Source organism: Periplaneta americana, chromosome 15 (genome assembly GCF_040183065.1).
Source record: "Periplaneta americana isolate PAMFEO1 chromosome 15, P.americana_PAMFEO1_priV1, whole genome shotgun sequence".
Lineage (NCBI taxonomy): Eukaryota > Metazoa > Arthropoda > Insecta > Blattodea > Blattidae > Periplaneta > Periplaneta americana.
Window position 1 is genome coordinate 100,020,351 of NC_091131.1, and position 27,175 is coordinate 100,047,525.

The window sequence follows — 27,175 nt, forward strand, 5'->3', positions numbered from 1 at the left end:
TGTTAAATGATTTAAATATTCTTCAAATATAATTTTAGTACACCTCAAAGAAAATACATCTGTCTAATCACATAACAATCTGATCTCAATTCTATTAAAATGAGCAAGAAATAACACGAAAATGGTCCTTAAATCAATATTGAAAATAACTATAACATATGAGAATTATAACATATTGTCCGCTTACTTCTAAAACTTCGTAAGTCCAATTTTTCCCGAATATTGACACGTGTGCATTTTCAAAATGTGTCTGCTGATAACATCTCGTAAGTCTAAAAATGTTTCTATGTTTTATAAACAACAAATGCATACCAGTTGTTAGCTGGGGTATAAAAGGAATAAGAAGTTATTTTGCTCAAACATAGTTACGATGCTTTAGAAGTAAGTGACCAATATGTTCTTCAACATTAAAAGATTGATTCTCACCTCTTTGTGTGGAATGAAAGGTTCAATAATAAAATTCCTAAGTTTGCCTGTAGCCCGGCCAATCTTCTGGTCTTTGCCCATCCGTTCTCCAACCCATGACTTCACTGTTGCGAAGTCTGCATTTACTTTGATAAGACCCAATTTTCCACGACGCTTTATCAGCTGGTCTGGTTTTACAACAAGTTTCTGCAATCAAAATATTTATTCCAAATGAAATATCACCCAAGAGTTACAGTAAGACACAGATGTAAGGTAGAAAGGCTCTTTGAAAATTTTAAAATCTGGCAACCCTAGACCTACTGAATGCAAGATCAGTGTCTTACCAATAAGCCACACTGCTGAGTGTTTAAAACTCATATACAAGTACTTACCAGAAAGAATTAATGGTTTATAAGAAGATTATCACACTACCTACTTGACAAATAATCAACAGAAGGTCACTGTCAAAGTGAATTTCTACCTTTGCCTTAAAAAAAATAACTGTGCGCAAGAGGACAAAGTTGCAAAACAATATTATATTAGACATCTGTCTAGTGAAGATATCTTGAAGGTTTTTATAATAGCAGTAAATAATCTGCTTACAAAGAAACTGATACTGTCCTGCAAAATCGATCAGCAACAGGCAGAATAAATGGACCTATATTATAATCTTTTCGATGGTGTTTGCTCTATTTCCTCAGCATGTAGCATTTAATTTTACTGGAACCAGAATTTGTGGCACATAGGGACTACGCAGTTTCATTCGTCAGTTTTCTATGTAAGAAAAAATCATTAAGATAAAATCATTACAGATGGACGATTTTGAATGAACAGTGATTTATAAATTCTCTTTACTTTTTTTGTGAAAACTATTTCATGCATATTACTTTCAGATCAGTCGAGTTGTGATACTGAATATGAACAAGATTTACAACAAATCAATCAACTGCAAATCCAGAGGTCCCCAGTTCAAACTCGGGAGTATCTAATATTTTATAATTACATTTAATTCTTAATTGTTTCATGTAGATATCAATAAAATAGTTGAAGGAATTTATTTAATTTGTATAAGTTTCTTAACCAAAAACAATTATTTTTAAAAGTGAGTTTAGCACTGTTTAAACCACTACACAACAGTTGAAAGTCAGTGTTAAAACATTTTTCACTTCGGTGTTAATACTTTGCGCACACTGCCTTATAGGCACTGTAATTGTCAATCTTTAACACACTTGCCTCGCTTTAAACGATCTACTTTTAGGAAAGGCTGCTTAAAAATTAATTTAAAACATATACGCACACATACACCTCTCTCTCTCTCTCTCTCTCTCTCTCTCTCTCTCTCTCTCTCTCTCTTCCCCTCTTCCTTTTGGTCAAAGCTTCGATGCCAAAATAATTGATGTCAGAATTGTTTTCTTTCAATTATTATTGTTTCTTGGTCATTTTTAGTATAACTACTGTAGGTATACAGATTTCTAGTATAATTTAATGTTTAGTTTTTCGCAGTCTTCTTCCAGAGGCTTGGAAATCATTGTGACATACAAATTCTAAGAAATCACTTTACATACCGGTAATCAATACACTAGTATCAATTTCCTCTTAGAAGTGGCATTATTATTATTATTATTATTATTATTATTATTATTATTATTATTATTATTATTATTATTATTATTATTAACCACTACTGCCACCAACCTGCTTGGAACAGATTTTAAAGGGGAACACAACACAAAAAATATATATATTTTAAATTAATGTACTCGTCCTTCAAAGCAACAATGCAATAGTTTTTACTTCCAGCTCACCACCGTTTTCACAGGAGAGCGTTTCTTAGAAATAATATGACGTCACTTTGCCAAGCGGTCGGGTAGCTAAGGCACGTGTCACAGTGAGTTTCCTCCTCATTCTGTGCAGTCGTTAAAATGCCTCAATGTGCGGTTTATGGATGTTCCAACATTTCTGGAAATAAAGGCAAGGACGGAAAGGAGAGAAAATTCTTTTGCTCATTTCCTAAAAGAGATTGCTCTCCAAAGCGGCACTCGGCCTGGGTGCAGTTGTGCAAGAGAAAACACTTCATCCCAACATCTAATGCAGTTATTTGCTCTATTTTTACCGTCTGATTACTATGAATCTGAGGTTATGAAGTTTACGTTAATAACCGATAAAAGAAAAGGGCCTACCCTTAAATCTGGAGTAATACCAACTGTAAAAGATGTAAATATATTGAAAAGTTCAAGAAAGGAAACCACGAAATTTACGATCCGAGACGAAAGAGAGGAAGAAGGTTGTTTCTAAGCTTCTTCAAACACCTTGTACAGTACATCTACTTGTGACGTGATAATTAATGAGCAAATTTCATCTCAAAATCCGGAAGAAACGTTTACTATGGATAAGGAAGTTCAGTGCGAAATGGGAACTGAAATATTTAGAAAATTATGTATCGACGAAACTTTTGACAATAGTAATGATGGAAGTTATGAACTGGGTGAAAATTCCGAAAGTGATAGTGACTTTGAAGACAGTGATAGCGAAGACATAAACAAAGAAACTTGTATTTAAGTAACGTGGTTTATAATTTTATGGAGTTGTTTGGATAAACTATTTAAATTTTGTTCGCGTTATGCATCACCTGTTATAAAAGTGAGTCGTTACAATAAAGGGGCAACGTTGTGTATTACGGCTATTTGTGAAGAGGTTCATTCATAATGTACCGTGGTATTCACAGGAAATGCAAGGTCGACGTCCAAGAGGCAATGTGTTAATTGCATCGGCATTAATGTTACCTGGAACCTCTCTAGCCCACGAAACATCGCTGTAATACCGAAACCACCTGCAGGGGAAATGAGTCGCAAGAAGTTCACCCGATTTCCAATACAACACTGATAAGAGATAGGCTTGTTTATACATTTTATAATAATTTAATGTCAGATGCAGTTCCAGTAGTTCGTGACAGAATTTTATTAGTATTGGTTTAGATTAGAGAAAAATTAGCCATCATTATGAAAATACACTTCATATTACTGTATTACAACAAAATAACATTTGAATGTAAAGTTTACACTACTGATTTCATTAATGAAGTTAATTTATTGTCATTGTTATGAATAGTAAGTTGTTAATAATGGTTATAAACAGGGTAACAGGTGAAGCTATTTAACTGGCGAGTTAAATAATGTAACTCAAGTAGAATGAAAGGCCAGCGCCTTGTTTACTGACGTCACGCGGTAAATCTTAAATTGCGAATAACTCTACTAATTGTCGTCGCGAGATTAACGTTGCACCATTCCATTTAAAATAAGCTAATCTCAGTTATCCAACACTCAACTAGGTAACATTCGATATATGTGTTGTGTTCCCCTTTAATTAATGGAGAATATTAATCTTATTACTGTAGTAACAATGGTTTCTTACCAACAACTCAACTAAACGGGAAAAAGTAAATTCGTCCGATGGAAATAATTACCTATAATCTGACATGTAGAATCATCCGCATTCCTATCATAGAAGTGTAAACTCGTCCGCATACCTACTTAATGTCAGTATCATAGAAATGTAAACTCGTCCGAATGCTAACGAGAACACTTTCTTTCCCATTTTATCCAGGCTTAGGACTGGCAAGTGGCATGGTTAAAAATGGTTTCTCATGAAAAGAAGTAATTTTAATAAAAATCTACCATGGGCAAATTCCCTGCTTTGTAATTTTCTAGGGCTTTGCATAGACCTATAAGCAGTTGCTTATTCCTGGTATCTCGTTTAATTATTCTCTGTGTATTTATACTTTGTAGCTTGTACGTTTCTGTCTGAAATTCTTTAAAACGCTGATAAAATCGTAAATGTTCGGATGAGCAGTATTAAAATTCTTGTTGAAATTTGCATGAAAAGATTCACATGTGTTAGTTGTGTGGGAAACGCTATTGGAGTTAATCCATATGTAAGGAGGGAATGTAGCATTTTCTGATATGTAATTATCAACTAAATAGTCAGAAAATGTTACTAGCCGTTCATCTTCTCGTATTGATGACAGTTCAATCCCAAAACCTTCGCCAACATCAAGTTCCAAGTAGACGAGATCAAAGCATTATCCTAACCATTTCCCTATATCAATACGATTGTATTTCACAGCTAATCGAAGATGTTCAATATTTCGCTACCAGGCGTGTGAAATCGACAACCTATGAGTTCGGTATGTGGCCACACGAACTTAATTGCAGAGTGCATTGCTATTTCAAAATCTGCTATTTCAAATTTCTGAAATGGCTCCTATGTTGCCAATGTTAATAAATACTTGGGGACGAGTTTACATGTTACCAATGTAAAGAAATAAACGCTAGGCGGACGAATTTACATGTTCGATTAAAATGTAACACCTTCGAAATGCGATATGTTTGTCAGTTTCGGACGAATTTACATTTCCTCCTAGATCATATATGTAACAAATATGTCGGGCTTATAGGCTTTGAGGTTAACAACTTTTGTCAGTTTTACTACGCTGCCATCTAGTTGTTACACAAGGAGTCACGTCATAATTCCCATTTGAATAGCATTAGCGACTGCGCTGCCATCTCGTGTTCGTTTACGGCGGACGGGTGGCGATCCTGGCGGTTGTTCTCTTCAAAGTGCTGATCTAGGATTTTCCCAACTAAACACTTTCGACAATATGGCAAGACAAAATACTGGTAACTGACTACACAACCATCAAAGCCTGTATGATTGTTGTTGTTGTCAACTGTTCGAAGACAGGTCTGAACGTCACAAGTGATACCAACAAGGCACTACTTATGAGGCAACTAGGCCAGGAGGTAATGGGGTAGACCTGTATGGTCATCTCTTTGTAATATGCATGTGGAAGTAGTTTTGGACACACTATATTGTTTATTACTGTACTCCAACCAAGAGAAAGTCTCAGGAGAATGAGACGCAGCGGGGTAATGCTGTGAATGAATGTTGATGTCATAAAATACCATGCCACACATGGGTACACGCATCTCCATTGGCTAACTCTCGCGGGGTAATGCTGTGAATGAATGTTGATGTCATAAAATATCATGCCACACATGGGTACACGCATCTCCATTGGCTAACTCTGAAAGCACAAACGATAACACTGATACACACATATTTATACTACGGTACTCTAGTTACAAAATCAGATCATGGTTAATTTCCTGGTCTTTTAATCCTCCATACAGGAAATAACATATGCAGGAGATCGCATGTTTTTTAAACTGACGTTATAACCGTAATATTATCTATCTACAATGTGTCCGCAAACTCACTCCGCTGCGAGAAGAGACGCTCGATTTCCTATCGGGAAGTTTTAAGTTGGCAGCAAGATCATTCACACGTGTTCAGTGTTGACCTTCGAGTGGAGTGAATCCCACCTCCCAACATAACTGCAGCCGCTAGCGGTGAATACCACCTACCAACATAACTGCAACCCTTAAGCCTAGCGCATGCATCGCCGTCTCCTCACTACAGAGTGAGTTTGCGGACGCACTACTTCGCTCCAATAGATGACGCAATAGTAAGCACATTCCTTTCACGGTTAATCTCCTGGTTGTAAAACAGTACAGGCTCTTTGTTCTTTATTCAAATTAGATTACTAAATGTGAAAGTTTCGATATGGTACTGTTATTTATGAACGAAATGGCCTGGAGATGTTTCTGTATCGTCCGATGTAAGAAGGTATGATGGAATGCAGGTAGATAGAATTTGAAAGTAGCATTCTACTACCTGTTGTGTCTAGATCAAGAGGAGTGGCCTTCATCGCCAAGGAAAGTGCTTACTGATAGTCAGTGCCGTTATAATTAAGGATGACCAAAGTTGCTGTATATTAATTAAACGTTTTCTCACTATAATAGTACCGGGTACTAAAATATAAGGGTGCTATTCATAGACATTTCGCTAGCCGGCGCTACGAGCGTGCTAAACTAGCCCCGGCTATCGACTGGTTACTTGTACAGGATTCATATCATATCATGTCACTAACACTGGTTTATGAATACGAAAAATGTTAGTTCGCTGATCATTCACCGGAAGCCCGCGCTAAGAATGTCTATGAATACGGCAAGTTCAGTTTATGGAATTAAAAAATAAACAATTTATTTCTAGAATTCATTCGTTAATAAGCAAAAATTCCTTGCGTGTTCAAACAGAAATTAATAAAAATGTGAATGTACAATCGCAGGTTACTGGAAGTTTCCATATGTAAGGATTGTTTAGCATAATCAATATTTCAACACTGAAAAAATGGTAACTGTAGACAGCACAGAATTTCGCATTAAATCCAAGAAAAAAATCGTGATAAAATATTATATTTCGCGTTTTATCGCTAATTAGTTGCAAGATTATCGCAATAATTTCGTATAATTTGGAAAAGGATTTTTACGTGAAAAAGTAACGTTATATTACGTATTAGGCGTCAAAATAATGATAAAAAAGGTTTCATCGATGCTTGTCCTTTAAGAGCTACATTTTTACGGAGCACATGTTCTTTATTTTTTAAACAATAGACTCTCGTTTCTCATTTCTCCCAATCTACTCGCACATTACAAAATTTACACATTAAAATATTTGTCTCGGATACATAAAGACCCTCACTAGCAAATTTGTTTAGCTCTGGAACAATGCTTGCAACTGCAGAGGTTATTTAGCGTAGAAATTCAACGTGAGAAAGAAATGGTCAACGAATTTTCTTTTTATGGTGTAAGTCTATGACACAGGACCCACAGCTTCACTTTCCTTCCGGACGAAACCATGCTAAGAATTGTAATGTCCTTTAACCTCTCACGCCGGTTTGCAGTACACGTGTACGCAACTAAGTTCTGTAGAGGTTTTACATATATGTATGTATATGCATCATGCACGATTGCACAAAACCGACCACAGTTCGTAATCTATTTGAGATATTTTATGCGGTTTTTTTCGAGTATATGCAAAGAGTCTGTTTTTTTACTGCCATATGGCTGTCTTGTGTTTAACAATTTGAAAACAGAAATAAAAGTGACGTCATATCAAGTTAATTCCACTAGGCTAGGGAATTTAAATATTGCTTCAGTGCTTAGCACTGGGACTTTCAAATACTGGGCTGAGGAGTTAAAATCCACCGTCATCGTTCGGGTTTGAACCCGAGATCCTCAGATCCAAAGCCCAGCATGGCAACTGCTACACAACAGATGACAACAAAAAGATTTGTTATATTCGTTCTTAGAATTTATGAAATAAATGTATCTCATACGCAGACAGAAAATGAGAGAGATCAACAGCTTAAGAGCCACATAGATAAAATGAGAGAAAGAGAAGTGGTGGAATCCTGCAAATAAGACAAGGAGAAAGAGAGAGAGAGAGAGAGGATAATGAAGTTGAAGAGAATAGAGGAGAATGAAAATTATGGTAGAGAAGAAAGTTTTTTTTTTATCTTCCTAGAATTAATTAAGCCAGATAGCGTGGCCAGTTCCTTTCACCCTCCACTGCATATATCGCTCACTATTAACATTACACTATTCAGACTTAATTGTATACAAACAATAATATTGTTCTTCCTCCGACACATATCGTCAGGTGAGATGTACTGCCTGATAATAGATTTATATAACAGCCGGAACCTCAATCAAAGAAATACTTGGGGTGTACTATAAGCAGTAGACTAACATGAGCTGCTGCCAGGAAGGAGGATAGCAATGGCCAAGGAAGCCTTTAATAGAAAAGGGAGCATCTCCTGCGGACTTCTCGAAAAAGAACTAAGGAAGAGACTGGTGAAGTGCTTCGTATGGAGTGTGGCAATGTATGGAGGCAGAAACATGGACATTATGATGAAGTGAAGGGAAGCGAATAGAAGCATCTGAAATGTGGATATGGAGAAGAATGGAACGTGTGAAATGGACACACAGAATAAGAAATGAAGCTGTGTTGGAAAAAGTGGGAGAAAAAAGAATGATGCTGAAACTGATCAGGAAGAGGAAAAGGAACTGGTTGGCTCATTGCCTGCGAAGAAACTGCCTACTGAAGGATGAACTGGAAGGAATGGATTTACGGGAGAAGAGTTCGGGGTAGAAGAAGATATCAGATGATAGACATTAAGATATATGGATCATATGAGGAAACAAAGAGGAAGGCAGAAAATACGAAAGACTGGATAAAGCTGGGTTTGCAGTGAAAGACCTGCTCTTGGGCAGAACACTGAATGAATGACTGAATGAATGAATCTTATTACCTCTGACTGAGGTTCTGGCTGACATGTACAGCAGTGGCCAAAAAAAACCGGATCAACCCTTGTAGCTGATTTCAGAGCCTTGTTCACTCCAGAGCCACGATAGACTGGTAACTAAGACTTTCGTGGTTCGAATCCTGCCTGGGAAAGAAACTTTTTTTTGTTCCTTATTCAAATTTATTCCCAATACTTTTCGATTGCTGGTAAAATTCATGTTCTGGGAACAAGTAGCAAAATATCGCTGCAATCGAAAAGTATTGGGAATAAATTTGAATAAAGAACAAAAAAAAAGTTTTCTTCCCAGGCAGGATTCGAACCACGAAAGTCTTAGTTACCAGTCTATCGTGCTCTGGAGTGAACAAAGCTCTGAAATCAGCTACAAGGGTCGGTCCGGTTTTTTTTGCCACTACTGTACATCTATTATCAGGCAGTACATCTCACTTGACGATGTGTGTCAGAGGAAGAACAACTGTTTGTATACAATGAAGTCTGATTAGTGTAATATGTTAATAGTGAGCGATGCAATGGAGGATGAAAGGAACTGGCCACGCTATCTCATTATCTCCTGGCTTAGTTGCCTCATACGTGACGCCTTACTGGTGTCACTTATGAAGTTCCAACCTGTCTTCGGACAGTTGACTAAACAATAATAATTACTGTAGTTCTAAAAATATGAATTATTTTTTTAGAAATATTTAATATTTTCTTTTTTATTAGTTTATGCTGTCTCAACTGCAAGGTCATCTAAAGTTGATGTAAATGGTGATAGCGAAATGATACTTTGGCGAGATAAGTATCACGATTCACCATAGGATTAGCTAACATTCGCCTTACGGTTCAAGAAAACTTAGGAGAAACTCAACTCGGTAATCAACCCACACCCGCTCCTAGTACTAGACATTCGGCTATTTAGTATTCTTACAACAGTGAATTATTTCATAGCTAAATACTCCTGCTTATATGATTGTGTAGTGTAACAAAAGCAGAAAACAAAGCATCATAACAGCTGCGAGTAAAAAACTAAAATTAATTACAATTGATGAATCAGCAAGCAACGTTTAATTTTCATATTAATTCAGGCTAATCTCCAGGACAGAAACCACTGATGCTTGTGGTAATAAGAGAGGAACGAAGTAGCTCTTCTGCAAGAGTTGTAGACTACGACCATTATCAAACTTCCACAAGATCGAACTTACGTTATCAAAGGAAGTTACCGGTATTTTTTCTATAAAAGTGCGAAGAGAAAAAATTTTACACAAAAGCATATGGAATTATTGAAAATTACCTGAGTGTTGAGCCATGGATTATTAGAAAGAAGTTCCGACCAATTTGTATCTTCTGCAACAGAAGCAAATTGACACTTGGCAGCTGCTGTACCACTTGGTAGATTTCTGTTGATCACATCTTTGCCAGTGGCTTCACGGATGGCTTTAGCAGACATCTTCACTCACACACTCACCACACACTGCTGTTAACAAAGAACAAGCACAGAGTAAGAAACAGATCTTACAACTTTCTTCCGCAGTGGCTAACCTTCAAACAGTACAGTGAAGGCATGAACAGAATGTCGTATGATCACTAACTCGGGTGGGGCAAGCCTTATATTTAAAATAATAGAAACATCACAGATTCCGTTTAATACTCCATGTATACTATTTAACATTTTCTTATGACTTGAGTGTGGTGTAATAAAATTCTATAATCATTCTGTATAATATTAAAGAAATGCTGAGATACAGTAATAACCCTGGAATAAATCCAGTAAGAACGCATGACACTATTTTAATATCAATATATTGGAGACTGTATTTATTTTTACAGCAATTAATTGTGTATTATTTTTTATGTTTGGTTTGTTTGCTGCATGTTGTTTGAGTTATTCAAGCTCACTCGTGCATATTCATACGTTTTATATGGTTTTCAATTTTAAGGAACTTAAAGGAGAACATATAGCTTAATTACTGTAAATGAAAACTACGTAAATTATTATTTTTTTCCAAGTCTTCCCTACTAAATTAAGCTGAAAATTTACTACATTATTATTATTCACATCTTCATCTACAGGAACCACTACTTGAATTTAAAAAAAAAATGCCATATTTTAAATTTTCGAAATTTTCGCAATTTTTTGTATAACTACGAGTAATAACCATTTTCATTTTAGCTCTCACAATTTTAAAAATATTTTTAATCTCTTTTGTCCGATCTTTTCTAGGAGGTTATGGGTCCATACCTGTGGAGTAACAGTTAGCACGTCTGGCCGTGAAACCAGGTGACCAGGGTTCGATTCCCAGTCGGAGCAAGTTACGTGGTTGAGGTTTTTCCGGGGTTTTCCCTCAACCCAATATAAGCAAATGCTGAGTAACTTTCGGTGCTGGACCCCGGACGTATTTCACTGGCATTATCACCTTCATCTCATTCAGACGCTAAATAACCTAAGATGTTGATAAAGCGTCTTAAAATAACCTACTAAAAAATAAGGTTATGACAACAACGTAAATCAATATCATTACATTATTATTATTAAATATTTTTAATCTCTTTTCTCCGGTCTATTCTAGAAGATTATGCAACAACGTGAATCAATATCATTACATTATTTGCATTGTAAGTAGTAATATACACATTTTCCTGAAAATTTTCACTCAAAAATTTTTTTTTTCTTTTACAATTTTTCTATTAACAATATAACGAAGATAAATGCACACTGTAGATCATGACATATACAATAATCATGTAAAATGTCATGCAATTATTTCTAATAGTTTTTGAGTCATGAAGAAAATGGTTTGAGATTTTTAAGTTTCGGAGAATGAGCGACGAACTTACCAACAGACAGAGATGTCTAGAACTCTCCTCGTGCATATTTATGGCCATAACTGGGAAACTAATCCAGATATTAAAAAAAACATTATTTCACAGACAAAAAGGGGAAATTCTATACTCCAGATTTTGGACAAAATAAAAAATTGATTTTTTTTACCAGTTAACTTAAGCTGGGTGTTCTCCCTTAGTTGGAACAATAAAATTAGAATGCATTACTATTAACTATACGAAAACATAATACTGTAAGCAAAATTGCTATCGAAAACAAGATAATAGATGAAGTAACTTATTTAAATGTTGTTGGTTGCCATGTTACAAACATGCTTGATAAAGATGATCAAGATTTAATCTTATCTGTAGAACTATTAATATAGCATTAAAAAACAGTACACACAGACAAATCAAATTTTACCAAACGACTGCCATAAGCACACTTTTGTGAAAAGTAGGTTTCTTAAGAATCGGGGAGGGGGGGGGGGAGTCTATAGTCAGACGAGTTTAAATTTTTAAGAAATACAGCGAAAGTTCCAGACGAGTTTAAATTTTTAAGAAATACAGCGAAAGTTCAACTATCAGCTAAGATAAGGAATAAGTTTATAGATATAGTACTGTATAAGAAGTAAATTAAAAGTGAAGTCTTAATTATATTTAAAAACCAAACGCAAAATTGGCATGAACATATTAAAAGAATGGACCAAAACAGACTTTTAAGTACACTATAGCATCTCATAACAATGATGATAATGAAAGATATGCGTGAATGAAGCGGTATGTATGTATGTATGTATGTATGTATGTATGTGTATGTAAAAAATGTTATGTTTTATTTAACGACGCTCGCAACTGCAGAGATATCAGCGTCGCCGGATGTTCCGGAATTTTGTCCCGCAGAAGTTCCTTTACATGCCAGTAAATCTACTGACATGAGCCTGTCGCATTCAAGCACACTTAAATGCCATCGACCTGGCCCGGGATCGAACCCGCAACCTTGGGCATAGAAGGCCAGCGCTATACCAACTCGCCAACCAGGTCGACGTATGTATGTATGTATGTACGTATGTACGTATGTATTGTCAGTTGCCAATCGCTTCCCATAATTGTAAGTAAAATAATTCCGACGTTACACAAAATATGTTGTTAACTCTTTCGTACCAAATATTCCAGCCTGAAACGGTGCAAGGTGACTTTGTCTGTAATGTCAAGACAAGAGCATAATAATTATAGTCTACAGCAGAAAAGAACTAGGCTACAAAACAATATGATGATAACCTTTAACACTGTATTCATTTACATTCGAATCTTTTACACTTTATACCCTTTCAAGGTTACTCAAAAAACCTAAGACTGTTAACATCTAAGGATTTCCTTGACACCGAATCTGCCAAGTCAGAAAGTTCATATCATAACATACGTATACATTATCATAAGCTGTAGGTCACGGACACGTCCTTGGATCTTAAAATAAGTAGAAATAACAAACAGGAAATTAAGTTCGTAGCTAACCTGCCTTTCCTCTCGTTTTAACCGCACTTCCAGGCATTGGACGTACCGTTACTAGCAATGTATGATAATCAGTCAAAAAGTGAATGAAGTAGGAAATATTTTCAACAAGAAAACCTAAAATCATCTGAAGAAACACCTTTAAAAAGTCGTACCCGGATAGTTAGGTAAAAGGAATGCCAAATGCAACACAAACTGCCAAGGACAAAAGACAGCTTCCAAAACTAGTTTAAAACCTGCGAGAAGGGTTACCTAGGCTCTTAACGAATATGTGCTTGGAAAAGCTCTCTGTAATACAGTAGTCCCAATTATCTGAACTTCGATTAACCGGCCTTCCGTGTTATCGGGATCGCTTTTTTTTTAATTACAGTAGCATACATAAATATACAGTACTAAACAATAACGTGTTTTAAAGTCAATTACATACTGTACTGTATTATGAATAAATATTAGTTTTTTTACTTGGTTATTTAACGACGCTGTATCAACTACGACGTTATTTTGTGAAAATGGGATTGGTGATAGCGAAATGGTATTTGGCGAGATGAGGCCGAGGATTCACCATTGATTACCTGACATTTGCCTTACGGTTGATGAAAACCTCGGAAAAAACCCAACCAGGTAATCAGCCCAAGCGAGAATCGAACTCGCGCCCGAACGCAACTCCGGATCGGCAGACAAGCGCCTTAGCCCATAGAGCTACGCCGGTGAAAATATTCGTTTATTATGTACCTGTCAGTAACGTCTTTCTACATTACTGAGTCCAACCTTTGTCCCTGTAAGATTACAGGATCAAAAAGCACATAGCGCTCTCACCATCCATATTATACAGATTTTTGCTTATTAGGATTGCCTTCGGTCCGTATAGTCCGGATAATCGGGATTCTACTGTACTTAACTTCTAATGGGATAGATATCGAGTTCCCAACTTTGGGTCCGTACATTGCAAGACAGCTTATACTTTTATTTCGTTATAACCGGAATATTCGACTTATACCGATGTATTTATATAATGTGCATACAGCGTGATTCACGAGAATTTACAGCTTATTTCCGAAGACATACTGAACAAAAAATGTCATATAAACATGGATTCTATTCCCAATATTTTCAGAGCTAACAATAATTTGAAGATGTCTATAAAATACCATCATTCTTTAGTTTTAAGGGTAAAAGAATATTAGACTACAGATAAAGAAGTATCATTTCTGTAATTAGCTAATATTCTGAACCTAAAAATATGTTGTAAATTCCATAGTTCCTTCGTACAGAATTTTTTTCGATTTTAACTACAAAATTACATTTTTGTTATGCACGTATCACAAGAATTGTTACAAATCACGCCACTCTTGTAAATTCTTTAAGACTGTACATTAGGATGCATAATTGAACTGTAAAGAATCAAGTTCCTGAAGCCGTATGATTTGTAACAATTTTTGTGATAAGTGCGTAAGAATAATGTAATTTTTAGTTAAAAATTGAAAAACAAAATCTGTACAAAGCAATTAACAACACATTTTTAGCCTCAGAACACTAGCCAATTAAAGAAATGATACTTCTGAATAGTTCATTCTCTATTTGTAATATTCTTTTACCCTTAAAACTAAAGAAAAAATATATTTTACTAACAACTTCAAATTAGTGTAACTCTGAAAATATTGAGATTAGGACACATGTTTATATGACATTTTTTTACTCAGAATGTCTTAGGAAATAAGCTCCGTAAGTGGCGGTAAATCCTCATGTATCACCCTGTATATATGTGTGTTAATTTCTTACCAGTATAAATGTGTACGGAAGCCCTCATTGTAAGCTTGGCTTGGCATTTTCGAGGCTTGGACCCGAAACGCGTCCTTGCAACTGGATTTGCTTTGGCCCATTGTGCGCGATATATGCCATGAGTGTCCAAGTCTGACAGGTGGATCATCCTTCCTGACCCCTGAGTCCCATCCGTAGACGAGCAGCCTGATAAGCCCCAGGGAACGGAGCCCGAAGCCTTTTCTATATCAGCATCGGAAACCCAGCCTGTTTTTAACTAATGTAGATAGATGAAACGAGGGGAAGGTTGATAGAGGAAAACGGGAGCACTTCAAGGAAGAACCCTATGCAAATATGATTTGTTCACCACAAATTCTATCACTATTTGGACCGGGATCGAAATCGGGCCGCCTGGACGCAAGACCAATTCGCTAACTTGAGCTATAGACACGGCCTTCATTGTCAGACGTTATATCAAGCGATATCTATATTATCATACAGTACGATACTATTAAATTTTAAGTTTGTGGTTGAGGAGAGCTTAAGCCAGGCCTGCACAAGGTTTGCGCTCTCCGAGCCGGCTCACAGCTCATGAGCGGAATGCAGATATTAGCTGCGCTCTGTATAAGGGTAGACTGGAAGAAGGGGTGGATCTCGTACAAAATATACACAAAAGCAAGTACTATTACAAGTGCTTGTGAAATGAACTCCCGTTCAGTGTTTGCAAAACTATCTTGGACTATTATTAATTAATAAAGAAATATTTATTTTAACGAAATAATAGACATTCTATAGCTACTTAAATGTACAATATCATTGTTATATTTTTATTTATCAGTACATCAAAACGAGGTTTTATGCTGTTGGCAGTTGAAAAGAACAGTAGCCTACTGATCATAATGAAACATCAGTTACAGATGTTCGATGTCTGCCTTTATTAAAGTTGATTATAGAAAACAGTTGCTCACAAATATAAATGTTCAGCCAAACATAGCAATCATTTTCACAGCCAGCCTTTGTAGTCGTGGATATTATTGCTAATGTTTAGTCTTGTAAAACTCAACCAAGCTAGTAGTATTATTCAAACGATCTTTAGCCCTTAGGTCACATTGAAGATCAATAAGTTCGAGCTGTAAATCGTTAAATGTTATGTTCCGTCGTTTAGATTCCTCCATACTGTACTGTAGCAGTAGGTAAGCAACGTGAAACAGTTACTGAGAATAGATCTACACACTGCACTCCACTAGATAGCTCAGTGGTCGTTTCCCTCTCCTCTATCTATAGTAAGTCTATGTCATTCTGACGTATCTTCCTCTCCGTTTCGGCGAGCGGTAAACACCGCTCTTCCGCTCCGAAGGAGCGCGCGCGCTCGTTGAGCGCTGTTTGTGCAGGCCTGGCTTAAGCGTTTCGTGGAAGTCACGGATTCGTATCCTACCATGAGCATATTTTGTCTGTTATCAATGTCATGTCACATTACATTACAGGAGTCTCATAGCGTGTTCGTTTTGAATTTTCATTTGTAGTTTAACGACCCTTCATCAAGCTCGCGGTTAAATAGCGTCGGAGGAGTTGGTGATGATGGATATGGCATTTTGGCGAGGTAAGTCCGAGAATTCATCATGAGAACAATTCACAGTCGCCTTGCAATTACAGACAACCTCGGAAAAACTCAACCAGGTAATTGGCCCAAGTGGGATTCGAACCCACGCCAGAACGCAGCCTCGGAGCACTAGCTCGCTAACCATTATACCTGCTTAGCTCAAGAAAAATTCATCACGAACTGTGGACTCGGGAGAAGACTCGTAAAAATGCTTCATCATAGCTCATCATATGATGTTATCTTCGTCGTCATGCTGAAATCGAATCGGTGACAATTCGAATATGTTGTGACAAAAAGTAATAGTGCCTTGCATGCAACGACACATTTACTACCTATTGCAACTACATTCTCTACTATAGTAGCTACCCTGCGTTGGTAGGTTACCTCATCTCGCTGTAGGCCTACTTTATCTTTTGACTCAGCCTTACCGTATGCCACCTGTCCAGGATTCGGCGAAATTTTCCCGGAAATATACCTGGCTTGTTCCATGTCCCACCCAGGTTACTCCAAGACATTAGAGTGTTTTTTTTTTTGCCATAACGCGTTTCTTGCTATCGTAAACTATACCAACCGTAATGTCACGTGACCGAATACGATAAGTGCGATACCGGGCTTTGCCATAAAAATAGTCTTTACCTATTTATCTGTTACCGAATACGATAAAGACAAGGAAAATGGAACAAACGCATATATATTTCGCATTTTATCGGGGATCAAAAAACTACAGTAAGTTAACATATTTAACATGATTTTAAACATAAAATTATTATTTTGACAGCATTTGGTACATTTCGCATTTATCGTAATTGCGAAAATCTACTTACGGTATCTAATCAAATTAATGCATGTTTATTCATAAGTCATATACCCAACTGTTGTGAGCCTGTTTTGTTTCTTGCTTTGCACACATTTTGTCTGTAATGAAGGAAATAATTTCATATTATGTTTTACATTATTTATGCTTACTTTCATTAATTTGCACTGTCAGATTTCCGCCACATTTTGATAAAATGATATTTTCTTCTACGGCTCGCAGGTAGAAAGATTTCCCAGTTGCATATCTTGCCACAGATTTAAGTTTTCATAGGGATTAGTTGCAATTACTTCAAGCATTAATATTAAGTCATCATTATTATTGAAATGTAGCATTTCCTGCGCCATTTTGCTCGATAAACGAATGGGATTGTCGTACCACTGTATCAGGATTTCTGGTAACAATAATGTAACGCATGCGTAGAACACTGATCATGTGACTACAGTTTACCGTAAACGGAAACCAGAGTGGCAAAAACTTCTCTATTATTTTGTCCCGCTAAAATATGATTTAGAATCAATGAAAACAGAGTCATCGTTTGGTGAAATGTTGACAGTCCTGGAGAAATCTACGCGCACCTCTCCCAGATCCTTCCCCTTATCATCATCTCCGACCGGCCGTTTTGTACTTTAAATACTGAATAAATTTATTGACTAATAAAATTGTTCTATTGCATGTATCTTAAATCCATCGAACACAAAGTAAAAGTAAAATAATAACTCAATATCACTTGCCAATCGACAATGACAGTATGCACTCTGACATGATTTTGTCGCGGCTGAGGGTATACGGTGGCATAGCAATTAAGGCGTTGTATAGGCTGACAAGACGTCCTGCTTTTCGCAGGATACTCATTTTTTAAGCTCCTTATTCTGCAGTCCGCGCAAAAGCCTGAAATCCCTATAAATATCCTGCTTTTTAAGTTTATCCGCTAAACGTCTTGCGAAATAAAATTTGAAGCAAAGTTTTATGTTTTCTGTTCTCTCAGAGAAAATAAGTAAAGAGAAAAACAACAGGAAATATTTCGCAGCAGTGAATATGTGGACAGATGAAAAATCTAAATTGAAGCCAGACTTTAAAACATATTTTTGATCACAAAGTATAAACTGAATTATAGCTGTGTTGAATTCTACGACTTCCTTCTTGGACAAGGGCAGTGGTTGAAAGCGTATTGCTTCAAACCAGGAAATATGTAGTTACTCAGTAATTGCTGAAGAATAGCAGCTACAATGTGTAAGTGTATATTTCTAAGTCACGTTAGAAAACTGTTAACAGCGAGCATAAGTAATAAATACATTATATCAATTTACACCTCCACATAAGAAAATGTATTAGGCCTATAAATATGACTGTTTCTGTCACTCATTGTTATTATATTAATCGCATTTATTAATTATATGATATGAAAATATAGATTATTTCACGACACATTATTGAAGGGTTCAGAGCCATTGCGGGCTAAGCGCCATTTATTAAAAACGGAGAAAGCAAGGATTAAAGTTAAGTTAATACCATAATTTAATGAAGTTTGATATATCACTTACTTTTAATGTGCATACTTTATCTTACTTGCTATATGTTTCGTTAAATTATGGTAATCACTTAATTTTAACCCTTGTTTTCTCCATTTTTAATAAATGGCGCTTGGGCCACTATGGCTCTGAACCCTTCAATTATAACAAATGACTTTAATTTGATAATGCTAGCTAAAGGAACTGTTGCCATAGTTCCCATTACACAATAGTACAGTATATTAAGATGCAAGGTTTGGAAGTGCTTTTTACAAAATTGAGGAAAAGTTTAAAAAACGAGCAGAGCAAGCTGTAAATACAGCAAAAAATACGATCGTGCAGAAAATAACTTTTTAGTCTGCAGTGATACAATCAAATAAAATTTCTCTGTCCTTAGGGTACTACTGTAGCATTACATTTTTATTAATATTACATTATTTTCTTTCTTGCAGTTGTATCTCATAGCTATTAGTCTACATATTTGGAAATTTGAATTATATTAAAACTGATTACTGCTTTGGTATGACGTCTTTCACTACAAACCCAGCATTCTTCAATCTTCCCTCTTTTCCGCCTTCATATGGTCTCCGCATATGATCCATACATCTTAATGTTTTGTATCATATATCTTCTTTTGGCCCGAAATTTTTTTCCGTTCACCATTTCTTCAAGTGCATCCTTCAGTAGGCAGTTTTTCTCAGCAAAATAATACAGGTATAAACGAAATGAATAAATTTAATAATAGATCAATGAAACATGACATAAGTCCTGTTTACCAAAAGTAAGTGCATTGCTCAAAGTGACTACCTTTCGCTTCAAAAGATTTTCGGAACTCAATTTCAAGCACACTCAGATGTCATTAACCCTTTCGTCTGTTAAATTTTTTACTTACTTTTATTACACGCAAATCTCGTAGATATTCACTTAAGAAGAATTTTATAAACGTACGCTATTCTTGTCTAAAACATCGCTTCAGTTTCTTGTGACCTTTCATTCTCATTAAATCTTCCACAATAAAAATTATCTGAGCTATATTAAAAGCCACTTCACTTTCTTCATCTGCAAACATTAACATTCACAAATAATGTCACAATGAACACAAGACGTATCTAATACATCCTCACTACACCCAACCAGGCTTGGGTACTTGGCGGAATTCTCCGCCACACCTTCTCATAAAATTCGTGACCTTGTGTGCGCGTCTGAGAATTCCACTGCTCGTTGGATCTCACAGAATAAACTGACTAGCGCATAACTAAAGACGGTTTTGTTCAGAGGCAAGGAACTATGAAACTTTCGTTATATATTTTACACTCTGTTTTAAAAAAATACTTATTCTGCAATAACAACATAAGACCCCTATGTGCAGTGTGGCACAGATGTAGCAGTAGCAGTAGCAGTAGCAGTAGTAGTAGCAGGTTTATTTTGCCTGGCAGAGTTAAGGCCATGAGGCTTCTCTTCCACTCAACCAGGTTTCAATAATATACATGAAATACAAAATTTGATTACAAAACAACACAAAAGAACATGCCTTAGAAATTACATAAAATATAGTAGAAAATTACAATAGAAAAGATCAGTTGCATAATATAAAATTACAAATAGTCAAGATCGGTTATGTAATATATAAAATAAAATAGAAAATTACACATAATCAAAATCAGTTACATAACATAAAGGGGAATATACACACTCACACACACACACAAACACACAATTTATAAGACCTAAAATGCCCGAGATAAATACGACGATTAATTCACTTGAGATATATTATACAGTTATACTAATAGGAGAATACATGTGAGTTACAAGACATAAAATGTTGATTAGCAAATTCGTACTAAATGGCATACAAACACAAATGATTAAGAAATATATCAAGATAAAAAAAGAAGAAGAAGAGAGAGGACAAAAAAATAACAACTTGGTCATTTAAGACTACTTAGAAACTTCCGCAAGAGTCTAGTTCTGTTCATTAAAAACATTTCTAAGTAGTGTGTACTTAAAAGATTTTAGACTCCGACTGCTCCTGATTTCCTGTGACGAGGTACAATTAATATGGATCGTTTCAATACTATGCAACAGTGGTTCTCAAACTTATTAACACTGCGGACCCACTTTCCATAGATCAGTATTTTCATGGATCCCTTCAAAGTCGTCAAGGAAATTATGGAGAGGTTAGATTTTAGGGTTACTTAATATTAATTGAAAATGAGTAGTGATGTTTCTATTATATTTTCCAAAAATGAATAAATAATAACTAAATTTTAGTAAACAAAATGCAAATAATATAATGCTGTACCGAAAAAGATGGCTATCATTAATATTTTAAAGCAGAGTTAGTATTAAAAATAGTGGAGCAAATCAATACTCTAATTTCAATACATTCTTTGTATAATATTATCGTCTTGAAAAAGAAATCAAGTATATTTTTACAAGTTTCCCTAAGTCAGTGGGAAAGATGGAACTGTTTTTGTGCTTAAAATGTCGTTATATTTAGACTCAGTATTAGTTACCCTTACCTTAAGTCTGCCGCCACATTTACTAGGTTTCTGTTAACAGTTCTGATAATATAAATATATATATATATATATATATATATATATATATATATATATATATATACATATATTAGTTTTTCTTTGGTTATTTCATACAGGTGTAGTGGTGATTGTACGAAATAATTTAAATATTGATCGCTTTATTGCATTAGATATCAGAAAAGAGCAGAAAATGCATGCTCACACAAGTTAAGTCCAGGGAAATGGCTTTGAATGTTCTTTATGTTCCGCATAAGCTTTAAGCTGACATTAAAAAATCTGATATTCACTGTAAACGTTATTCCAAGGAGTGTCACATGATAACTCTACAAACCGATCTTCCTCCTTTTCGGTGAGATTGTGAGTCTGCATGTTGACAAAGGGGTTTTGAGTCCACATAGGTCTATTGTTAAATAATCTCTGAATGCAGCTGGTAGTCCTTTCAAGTGATATGAAACTGTTTTACTTCTTCAGGAAGAATTTCAGAGGTAAGTATAAACTGAAGCACTGTATCAGTATCGAAGCATTGGACTTTCTCCACTCGGTTCGCCCACAACTGCATTTTGGAAACCATCAACCTTGTAGGACCGAATTAAGTCCATTAAAATAAGAGAAAATGTCCACCAAATATGCTACTTCGCACAATCAAGAAAAATCATAGTTTGTCACTCATTTTGAGTTCCTCATTTTTTCTGTTCAAATCTAAGAGAAAAGGATTTATAAGTTGTACCAACAACGACCAATGCGCTTCTGACATTACAGAAACCCTTCTGGAGAAAGAAAAAATCCCTGTCCAGAATATTCGCGGCCCCCAGAATGAGCTTCGGAGACCCTGGGGATCCGCGGATCCCACTTTGAGAACCACTGCACTATATAAATATTCGATCTAAGCTCTCCACATGAAGTTGACGCTATCGAATTAATTATAAGTTATGCTTACTTGTTAGTTTGTTCCGTAATTGCATTAACAACAGTAGTGTTAGGTATAATGATTGCATTCATGAGTATCTCAAGCATTCATGATTGACACGACTGCACGCACATAATATCGTGCACGATAGTAGTTAATACTTAGCATAGCCCTTTCTTCGCAAACTGGTTACAATACTCCACCCGAGGTTCGAAAAGAAGCGACAATACAGACGTCAGCGCTAACACCAGATTACTTTCTCCGTTGAACGTTCATCATTAGGACCTTTGACGTTAGTTTTGTGGAAGTATGGTGAGGTTCAGTAATTAGCCTACCCGTCGCTTTCTCCACCGATAATAACAATGATTATAAACAGAGCCCGGATGTTAGGCAAAATGTATTTTTTAAACTGAGTGTATGTATGAAAGACCTATTAGAGATAAGCACGTTTCCACACATTTGGGGACGATAGGCCCAATTTTCATTTTACCTTTTTTGTCTATTTTAGCTCCCGTTGCCTATTTTAAGGTTAAATGTCTTTTTTTAGTCTTTTTACGTCGTTATTGTACATTCTCTATATTTTTAATTCATTTAAAATAAACCGCACAAAGATTATATCGAAAAACAAACAAGAACGGTTATACAAATTAAAAATACATATTCACCTCACACAAATATTTGCTGAGAATCTTATTCTCCAGCAATACATATATTTCCAGTAAACGTTTCTCCCCTACAGATTCCACTTTTTATGGGTAACAAAGATGTTTGAACAGTACAACCCTCAGTGCTCAGGCAACTTCGGGGTTTACTAGCGAAAGAAAGGGGATGAGGGAAGTATTAAAAGCAAGTCTCCAGGTCCCGTACTGTTGTCGCTTGCACGCACAAGTCACGCGTACTTTGAAGTCTCTAAACCCTTCTCATACCCCTCTTTTTGAGACAATACACAGTCGGTTTTTCCCGATCTCTGAAAGAAAGTAGAGACAGTCCTTCTGAAATAAGTTGTTTTAAGTTTGCTCCAATTACTTCAGTAGAAGTAGAAATATCTTTTTCCACCTTGAAAAATGTTCTCTCTGACAGGAGGCTCACTATGACAGTTGACAACTTAAAAAATCATCTTCTTGTGACATGTAACCAAGTAAAGTGAGTACCATATGGGATAGTTTATTAAGTATTTGTCTAATTTTTGTCTGTTTCCATAAATAATAAATACCTATTTCACTGCCTATATGCCTGCCTATTTTAACCAAAATAAATGCCTAAACAGCCGGGCTCTAATGATAAATTACGGAAATATTATGACAGACTAAACCTAAATATCTCGAGAAAACTGCCCCAGGATCGTTTTTGTCAGTCATGCATTTTACTTGGGCTAACACTGATTTCGTATATTAACCATGCAGTTAAAACTCACCACTTAATAAACAAGAAAGTGTTCATTCATAGTTTTTTTCCCAAGGGCAAGTCCTTCACTGCAAACCCAATATTCTCATGGGAAGAAAAACGAACTAAAATATACACGCCATCTCGCATCCTTGTAAATTAGTTTAGGAGAGTGTGGAAACAAACAATGTGACCTTCAAGTCTGTTGACTTCTTATCTCACCCACTAGAATACAGTTTTACTGAAGGAGTTTAGACAAGAAAGAGAAGATTAGCCAATATGAGGAATAACCTATCACAACACAGCCCATAAATCCTGGGACTTGTGTATTCAAGTCTGTGACGTAAGCCTCTGCTTTGTCGGTTGATATTATTATGAAACCGATGCGGTAAAATTGGTCGCGAACAGTCTGAATAAATGGAATATTTGCGAAAAGAAAAGACTAAAGGAAAAGGAAAATCTAGTGCCACGAATTGAATCCCGGACCCAACTCAGGATGGTATTTGCGCAGCTGATTCACGTTGCTACAATATATCAACCATACGAAAGATTCGAAATACGTCTTCAATAAGTGTATATACCAAAACTCATTGATAAGTTGAAGATAAATAACACGTGATAATACGTCAGAGAGGTGTGAATTCATTGCAAAGAAACTACTAAGTGACGTAAAATTCTGTCCGTTACGTCACGCATCGCGTGATACCACCGTTCGACAATGGAGTGGTATTCCAGTGAATGCAGGCAAGGCAAGGTATACACGCAGGAATGTGCTCCTCTCTTACCTCAACTGCAGTCAAGTAAATATTCTTAAGCCTTGTGGAAACAGGGCAAAAATTATGATATGGGATATGAGTGTGAATAAAAATGCGCTGTCGTTAAATGCTACGACATGAATATTTAACAATAAGAAACTCGTATAATTTAATTGATAAGAACTCTAATTTGACAACACTTAAATATAATCTAAATATTAAGAAGTTTAACAATATAGAATTACATTACACCAGTAATCAACATAACTTCGGTTTTTATGTGGGTTTGTACAGGGTCATTCCAAAAGTAATGCACAACATTTTTCTTAAATTTATTTTTTTTCTACAACTTTGCAATATATGGAAGTCATAGATACATCCTTCCCGCTCGGAACTGTCGGAAACATTCACAGAGGCTAAAAAAGATGTATGGAGATGCAGCTTCTATCGTAGTACCGTTAGTCGGTGGGCAAGCAGATTATCTGGTGAAAGAGGGCACACCAATATTCGGCATACTCCTCGGAGCGGCAGACCCTGCACTGCACGACAATGAGCAGCGCATTAACAACGTGCTTGTGGCTGACAAACGCGTAAGAGTGAAAGAATTGTCACTTCAAGTTGGAATATGAGAAGCAAGTGTGTAGAATATTGTAACAGTTGGGGTTAAAAAACGTTTGTGCCGGGTGGGTTCCGAGGATGTTGACAGAAGCCCACAAAGAAACCCGAAAAACAATGTGCAGCGAACTTTTGGACCAATATGAGAATGGTGATGACTTTCTTGCAAGAATTGTGACACTGTAACATCCGCCTTACAGTCCTGATCTGGAACCATGCGATTACCATCTCTTTGCTAAACTGAAGGATTCCCTTCGCGGAAAGAGGTTTGAAGATGACGACTCCCTCATGCACGCTGCTAAATAGTGGCTCAGACGTGTTGGTCCATACTTTTACCGTGCAGGTATACATGCCCTCGTTCAAAGTTGGCGTAAGGCAATTGAAAGGGACGGGAATTATGTCGAAAAGTGGAATTTTGTTCCTAAAGGATGTATCTACATTCTGTAGAAATAGCAAAGTTGTAGGATAAAAATATAATTTTTAAATGAATGTTGTGCATTACTTTTGGAGTGACCCTTGTATGTACCGGAGGTGGTAATTTTCTTTCTTGACTGGTCACCAAATAAGAATTAAGGCAGAGTGTGTGTATTATTGAACCAAACCACGTATTTTATATGATGATGATGATGATGATGATGATAATAATAATAATAATAATAATAATAATAATAATAATAATAATAATGTGTTTTTCTGGCGGAACGCGCAGGAACGGCGTTCAGGCACCTTTTTATTATATTTTTCATAATGAAACGGAGAATTGTGTTAATAATTATGTTTTTAACAGACTTTTTCTTTAAACTCCGTTAAGGCCTTGAAAGTCTTAAAGTTTGACGAAAAGGAGATTAAAAAGACAAAATTCCCGTGCACTGGACAGCAATCATCTCACCGTCCGCTATAATACGTATATTCTACACAGTTCCACCATCCTTTTTTTTTTCCAGAAGAAAAGCACTGACAATAATAATAGAAAAACGAAAATTTGAGATTTATACACACAGAATATGAAGGGTTATTTTAACAAAGAGAGGCTGTTCTAGGGTGATAAGAGTCACGCTTATATTAACTTATCACTTTAATGTCATAGTTTTCTTAATGGGATTAACTCACATTGTCACTAACGATTTGTTCTTGTCACGTCACTGTAACTTCTTGTAACTTCAACATGCTGACATAGTTCAACTGTAACTAATTGAGATTAATGATGATGATAATGATAATACTAATAATAATAATAATAATAATAATAATCGTAATAGTGGACTCTATATAAATATTATTTGAATAAAATTTAATATAGCCTATTTCTGACGAATTCTAAACTCGAGAAAAATAACTTTTTATAGTATCTGTGGAATAGATTTTTTTTATCTTAAAGCGATGACACAGACATCCTAAATCACAAAACGTAACGTAGCTGAAGGTCTGAAGAGTGCAAAGTATCTCTTTTAACGCCATGAACAAGTCAACAAGGCTCCTCTCCTCAAAACTCACGAATATTTCACGGCAAATGGGGCTTTCTCAATTAATATATTTTTTTAAATATCACAATCAAATTAAAATTGAACAAAATAAAATAAAACCGGTGAGATCGAGAAGAAAATAACGTCGGATACAATAGATAATACCTGAAAGTGCTTTTTTTTCTGGCGCAACTCCGGCGTTCCGGCAACTTTTCATTTAATCTTTCCATCAAAAAAACCTAGAAATATGCTAACAATATGGTTTTAACATAGTTTTTCTCTGAACTCTGCTAAGGCCTCGAAAGTCTTAAAGTTGGAAGAAAAGTAGATTAAAAAGACAAAATTCCCGTGTACTGGACAGCAATCATCTCCACGTCCGTTATAATATATTCTACACAAACTTCCACCAGCTTTTTTCCAGAAGAAAAGCACTGGATAAGATCATATGAGATTCAATTCAAAATTATAAACGTCTTAGGTAACTACACACCACAGAATCCACAACACCACCAATCAGATGTTTCTAAAACGTGCGAAGGTACAGTAGACCTATTCTGCAGAAGAGGGTTTAGAGAACAAGTTATTTGTACTTCCAAAACACAGGCCAACACAATTAACACATTTGCAGTACAAATGAAAAAAATAAAATACAAGTACCGTTCAATAAACATACCAGTTCTATGAATCCATCATATGCAGTATAAACGAAATAAATTACGTTTTAAATCGGTGTCAATTTGTGCTACAGCAAGAAAAAAATTGAAGTAACAATGATATGTTTATTCAAGGCTAATAAAACGTTAAACTCAGGTTCGGCTCTACCGAGCTTTCAATCAGGTATGTATGCATGTATGTATGTATGTATGTATGTATGTATGTATTT

The 27,175-nt window shown here is 35.8% G+C and overlaps 1 protein-coding gene across 6 annotated transcripts in view; it reads right to left on the reverse strand.

Annotated features, from left to right (window-relative positions):
* ATPCL (ATP-citrate synthase) overlaps positions 1-27,175 on the reverse strand; it is a 161,551-nt gene that overhangs the window by 37,310 nt on the left and 97,066 nt on the right. For 4 of the 6 annotated variants that reach the window (XM_069847886.1, XM_069847881.1, XM_069847883.1 and 1 more), the window contains exons 2-3: positions 9,900-10,082; positions 427-612 (exon numbers count right to left, since the gene is read on the reverse strand). In XM_069847886.1, the coding sequence (XP_069703987.1) occupies positions 427-612; positions 9,900-10,055 (342 nt within the window). In that variant the 5' untranslated portion in view covers positions 10,056-10,082. The remainder of the gene's footprint in view (positions 1-426; positions 613-9,899; positions 10,083-27,175) is intronic. The other 2 variants (XM_069847885.1, XM_069847884.1) reach the window with 1 other exon arrangement.